The following is a 6,000-nucleotide window of genomic DNA, read 5'->3' as shown; positions in this document are numbered from 1 at the left end:
AGGTTCTCCTCCAATAGTCTTGGACCCTGTTCAGAGACAGCCTTCATTGGACATAAGATCAGACCATAAAATACAAAGGCATAATTCAGATGATTGATGAAAAAGATTAGGAAAAAGAGAAGATCCAATTTGTTCAAAACTGATTCCTTGTGAAGTGTGTGTGTGTGTGTGTGTGTGTGTGTGTGTGTGTGTGTGTGTGTGTGTGTGTGTGTGTGTGTGTGTGAGTATTTGTGTGTGTGTGACCATGTGAGTGTGTGTATGATTGTGTGGCTGCTGAATCACAATTCTAGTGTCTAAATGTTAATTCTATCAGACAGTAGTTTGTGGCTGCATACATATTCTGTTCATTATTTTAAATGACTATAATGGGTGTGGGAAGAGGAATTCTGTAAAAGGAGGAATCTGATAGTGTTCTTGACAATACTATATAAGTACAGTTACTCTCCATGTCTCCACTGTCCAACCCATCAACAGTGTGGTTGTGTTGACAAATAGAGTGAGGGTAAGAGAAAGTGTATCTGTGTGTGTATCTGTGTGTGTGTGTGTGTGTGTGTGTGTGTGTGTGTGTGTGTGCGTGTGCGTGTGCGTGTGCGTGTGCGTGTGCGTGTGCGTGTGCGTGTGTGTCAGTCTTCATCAATCAGACCATTCATCCTAAAATGCCCCTACGGCATTATTGGGCACATGACTATGAGACTATTATGCCTCAGTGCCTATAGGGGACTCTGGGAAACAAAGTATCTCTGTCTCTATCTGTTTAATACACACACACACACACACACACACACACACACACACACACACCACCCCCTACCCCTCACCTGACCTACGCTCTCAACCCTTCCCGCAAAGCTCCCCCCTCTCTGACACAGAGGGAGCCCCTACTATAGAGACATTGTCATACTAAGAACAAAACCCACCCTTGAACTGAACATGTTGAATTATTCATGAGCGTACATAGTATTCATACAGAAATAATGGAGGTTAGTGGAAGTGTTATACCTAACTTAGCCTTATACACCAATCTTCCACTCCTATTAGTTCTCATGACCAGTAGAAAGATAGACTGACATACACATTCCATGTAATGCAGGGAATGGAATGAGTGAATGGTATCAAACACGTGTTTGATACCATTCCTCATACTGTACCATTCCTCATTCCATTCCATGCATTACAATGAGCCCATCCTCCGATTTCTACCTCCACCAGCCTCCACTCCTCTACAACCACTCACTGCACATCTGAGAAATGCTGGCATTATATTCAGATAACTTCATGCAATGGACTTTTTACTGCCTGGGCCCCCAGAATCTCAATAGAGAGATGAGATTCTGGGATCCAAGATTATATGTACACCAACAGTGAAACAAACAGGACACACACACACACACACACACACGTCTGATGTCTCTTTCACTTGTGTTTCTTTGCAGGACGCTGAGAGGAGGAAGTTCACAGATTCCGAAAAGCCCTGAAAGTGTGTCTGTGAGTGCGTCTGTGTGTGTGTGCGTCTCTGTGTGTGTGTGTGTGTGTGTGTGTGTGTGTGTGTGTGTGTGTGTGTGTGTGTGCGTGCGTGCGTGCGTGCGTGCGTTTGTGTGTGTGTGCCCATGAGCGTGTGTCTTTGAGCCTGCTGTGTTTGCACGTGTGCGTGCGTGTCTGCGTGTGTGTAAGAGAGAACGAGGGAATGAGGGCTGTAAGGCTACTGTGTCTCCTGGTCATCGCTGGGGTGGGGGCGTCTCGGTTCAGCCGTGACTCCCAGGGTCCCGGGGACGTAGAGACCCCCAACTCCAACGCCTCCCTCCCCCTCCCCGTGCCCGCCCGCCCCCGGAGCAACTACCCTCCGATGTGCATCAAGCCCACAGAGATCAGGCGTGCATTTAAGTACGTCAACACGGTGGTCTCCTGTGTGATCTTCATAGTGGGGATGATTGGGAACTCTACGCTGCTTCGGATCATCTACAAGAACAAGTGTATGAGGAACGGACCTAATGTCCTCATAGGCAGTCTGGCACTGGGGGACCTCCTCTACATACTCATAGCTATCCCCATCAATGTGTTTAAGGTAAATGCACTCTGTCACTGTCAGGGGAGGCTGGCGGCGGCAGAAATCGGAGGACGGGCTCATTGTAATGCATGGAATGGAGTGAGGAATGGTATCAAATGTGTTTGATACCATTCCTCATTCCATGTCATGCATTACAATGTATACTGTGCACTCATTGCTATATATCCTAGTCTGTCTTACTATACACTACACACGTGACTCATTACACGAGTATGACTCATTACTACCCTAGTGATTCAGACTGTCTGGTGTACTACAATCCCGTTGAGTGTAAACTATTCCAGGGGATAGGGAGAATCCTGCCTTTATACTCTATTTTAGTGTTTATGTGGCGGTAAACACATTTAACAGGGTTAGGGATAAATGCAGCCACAACCAAATCACATTTGCATTAAGCTTCAAACCGTTCATTACTGCTGGGTTCTTCTAGAAGAGGACTATGTTTATCTGTTCATCTGTTTATCTCAGCGAAATAATGTGGTTTAGGTCTTGTGCTGTCTGTATTAGGGAGAGAGAGCTGTATGTGTACCGTATACCCTATTTCTGTTGGAATTAGTGAATTAAAGAATTTGTTTATTTAGGTTTTCAGTCTGTTAGTTAGCTGTATCATCGGGTGTGGAGGTAGTCATCCTGGTCTTTTTTCCCATATTTCAACAATGTTTTAAGGTGGTATGGATGGTTTGAATGGAATACGGTGGTAGTGGTTTGGATACATGGGTTTGGATAAAGGTTGTATATATTTTGTATAAAGATAATATTCGTTTGGGTAAAGGTGGTATATATTTTGTATAAAGATGGTATTTGTTTGGTTAAACGTGGTACAGTATGGGTTTGGAGAAAGTGAATGCCGTATCAATGGAATATAAATGTTGAGTTTTGTTGCCTAGCACTTAAATAGTGTGAGCATAATAAGATATGCCATACAGTATGTGCTGTTGTCCCTTTGAAGTGAAGTCAGCACAGCCAAGTCCTACAGACGTGCAGGGAGATTTAGAGAGGAGCATAGTTCTGGGGGTTGTTTTTGGCTTTGTTTCTTGTGATAATAAGGGAGGAATCAGGGAGGAATCGAGTCCCTAGCTTGGCTGACCCTGACACAGACAGACAGAGACAGAGACAGGAGTGTCTGGAAATGAAAAATGATATGAAACTATGAGATAAGTTGATAAACTGTCCTCTGCTTTCCTATTGTACTGATTATCCTCTCCTCTCCTCTCCTCTCCTCTCCTCTCCTCTCCTCTCCTCTCCTCTCCTCTCCTCTCCTCTTCTCCTCTCCTCTTCTCCTCTCCTCTCCTCTCCTCTCCTCTTCTCCTCTCCTCCTCTCCTCCTCTCCTCCTCTCCTCTCCTCTCCTCTTCTCCTCTCCTCTCCCCCTCCATAGCTCATAGCTGAAGACTGGCCGTTCGGGGTGCACATCTGTAAGTTGATGCCGTTCATCCAGAAAGCCTCGGTTGGAATCACTGTCCTCAGCCTGTGTGCCCTTAGCATCGACCGGTCAGTACAGGTCCACCCTGTACACACACACACACACACACACACACACACACACACACACACACACACACACACACACACACACACACACACACACACACACACACACCCACCCACACACACACACACACACACACACACACACACACAAATACATGCACCAATGCACATCATGAGTTTTGAATGTGACGTGTGTGTTTCAGGTACCATGCAGTGACGTCGTGGAGCAGGGTGAAGGGCATGGGGATTCCTCTGTGGAAGGCTGTGGAGGTGACTCTGATTTGGCTGGTGGCCGTGGCCCTGGCTGTTCCTGAGGCACTGGCCTTCGACATGATGGAGATGCCTTACAGAGGCAGCAAGCTACGAGTCTGTCTACTGCACCCTGTACAGAACACTGCTTTCATGAAGGTACACACACCTACTGCATGCACGCACGCACACACGCACGCACACACACGGACACAGACAAACATAGGATCCTTCAAGCACACACTCATATATCTAAAGTGTTCACTAGTAGATGGGTGCAAACAGTCTGAGAAGGGTGAAACATTCAACATGCAGGTGTGTGTGTGTGTGTGTGTGTGTGCTTTCTCAGTTTTACCAGGACATGAAGGACTGGTGGCTGTTTGGGTTTTATTTCTGCCTGCCGCTGGCCTGCACTGGAGTCTTCTACACACTTATGTCCTGCGAGATGCTAAGCCGCAAGAAAGGCATGCGCATTGCTCTCAACGACCACATGAAACAGGTACACACACACTGGGTCAGGGCTAGGACCTAGGTCCGTTCGTAGATCACCTGAAGTAAAAGTATATAGTAAAAGAGCATGAGTTTGTCATAGCAGCAGTTTTCAGTTAAACTGAGGCAGCTGCAACATTTCCCCTGTTACTCCCAATAATCATGACAAGCGTGTAAAAATTTCTTATGTCATGATTTATAGGCTGTGGAAGTGATTCTAACTGTGTGTGTGTGTGTGTGTGTGTGTGTGTGTGTGTGTGTGCGTGTGTGTGCATGTAGCGGAGGGAGGTGGCTAAGACGGTCTTCTGTCTGGTGGTGATATTTGCACTTTGCTGGCTGCCTCTGCATCTCAGCCGCATCCTGAAGAAAACCATCTATGATCAGAACGACCCCAACCGCTGTGAACTGCTCAGGTACAGCACACACACGCACATGCGCACATGCATACACACACACACACACACATGCACACATGTACACACGCACACACCAAGACCTGGTAGTTGGTAAGGTCATGAGAACCCATTGTTCTCTGTTTCCTCACTTCCTGTTGTTCCCGTGCTGACCTCTGCCCTCTGCCATGCTAGCTTCCTGTTAGTGATGGATTACATTGGCATCAACATGGCCTCCCTCAACTCCTGCATCAACCCCGTCGCCCTCTACTTCGTCAGCCAGAAGTTTAAGAACTGCTTTAAGGTGAGAGAGAGAGTATTGTACATACTGTACCCTGCTTTACACTCCAACCTTCCACCCCCACCCCCCCCCTCCAAACTGCAACACACACACTCTCTCTCTAACACACACAATCAATCACAGAATCATTTTCACAGTCTGTCTGCAGTAATTCCAGCTCTACCCAGATTCCTAGCATGTTTCTATGTGTGTGTGTGTGTGTGTGTCTCAGTCATGCCTGTGTTGCTGGTGCCAGAGGCCGAGCCGGAATGTAACTCCAATAGACGGGGTCCGCTGGAAGGGCTCCTGCCACGGAAACGGATTGGACCGCACCAGCTCCCGCTCCAGTCAGAAATACAGCTCTACATAAACACACACCTACACGCACGCATGCATGCACACAGTATATCAACACACACAAACAAACAAACAAACAATCACACACACACACACACACACACACACACACACACACACACACACACACACACACACACACACACAGTACTGTATATAGACACCGGAAAATACACATGCAAAATGCACACATACACAGAGGTCCCCCAGCCCAGCCCCTCTCCCCCAGCCCAGCCCAGCCCACCTCAGCTGCTCTCCCCCAGCCCACTATAATGTTTCTGGACTGACAGAGCCACTGAATGAAATAGTGGCACTGCTGCAATGCTGTGACATCACTGAGGAGCAGCACTATCACTGCCAAAGACAAGCCTCTGCAATGAGGAAGGAGACAGACCTGTCCCTCCCTGCCAGACTGGAAGTAAATGTGAAGAGAAATGTGAAGAGAAAGGGACTCAGCCCAAACACCACACCCCACCATGAGATGAAAGCACTGGGACAGCACCTGCATGGACTCAACTACAGGACCCATGCTTGACTCAGTTTCTTACCACAGGACCAAAGCTAATCTCAGTTCTTGCCAGAGGACTACGTTCTTGCCAGAGGACTACGTTCTTACCAGAGGACAAGTGCAGTGTAGACAGAGTGGATCTGGATGGAACACGGTTCTAAGGGGCTGGAT

At 47.4% G+C, this 6,000-nt stretch overlaps 1 protein-coding gene across 1 annotated transcript; it reads left to right on the top strand.

Annotated features, from left to right (window-relative positions):
* Nucleotides 1-1,684: 1,684 nt before the first annotated feature.
* Nucleotides 1,685-5,341, top strand: LOC310815687 (endothelin receptor type B-like; the record flags this gene model as incomplete). The annotated part of the gene is made up of 7 exons (XM_083685578.1): nucleotides 1,685-2,062; nucleotides 3,442-3,554; nucleotides 3,758-3,962; nucleotides 4,153-4,302; nucleotides 4,572-4,705; nucleotides 4,880-4,988; nucleotides 5,197-5,341. 7 exons carry the CDS (start codon nucleotides 1,685-1,687, stop codon nucleotides 5,332-5,334), a joined length of 1,227 nt encoding a protein of 408 aa, XP_083541704.1. The 3' UTR covers nucleotides 5,335-5,341.
* Between the last annotated feature and the right edge of the window lie 659 nt (nucleotides 5,342-6,000).

This window comes from Argentina silus, assembly GCF_951799395.1.
Source record: "Argentina silus genome assembly, chromosome: 15".
NCBI lineage: Eukaryota > Metazoa > Chordata > Actinopteri > Argentiniformes > Argentinidae > Argentina > Argentina silus.
This window is presented reverse-complemented; position numbering and strand designations above follow the sequence as displayed.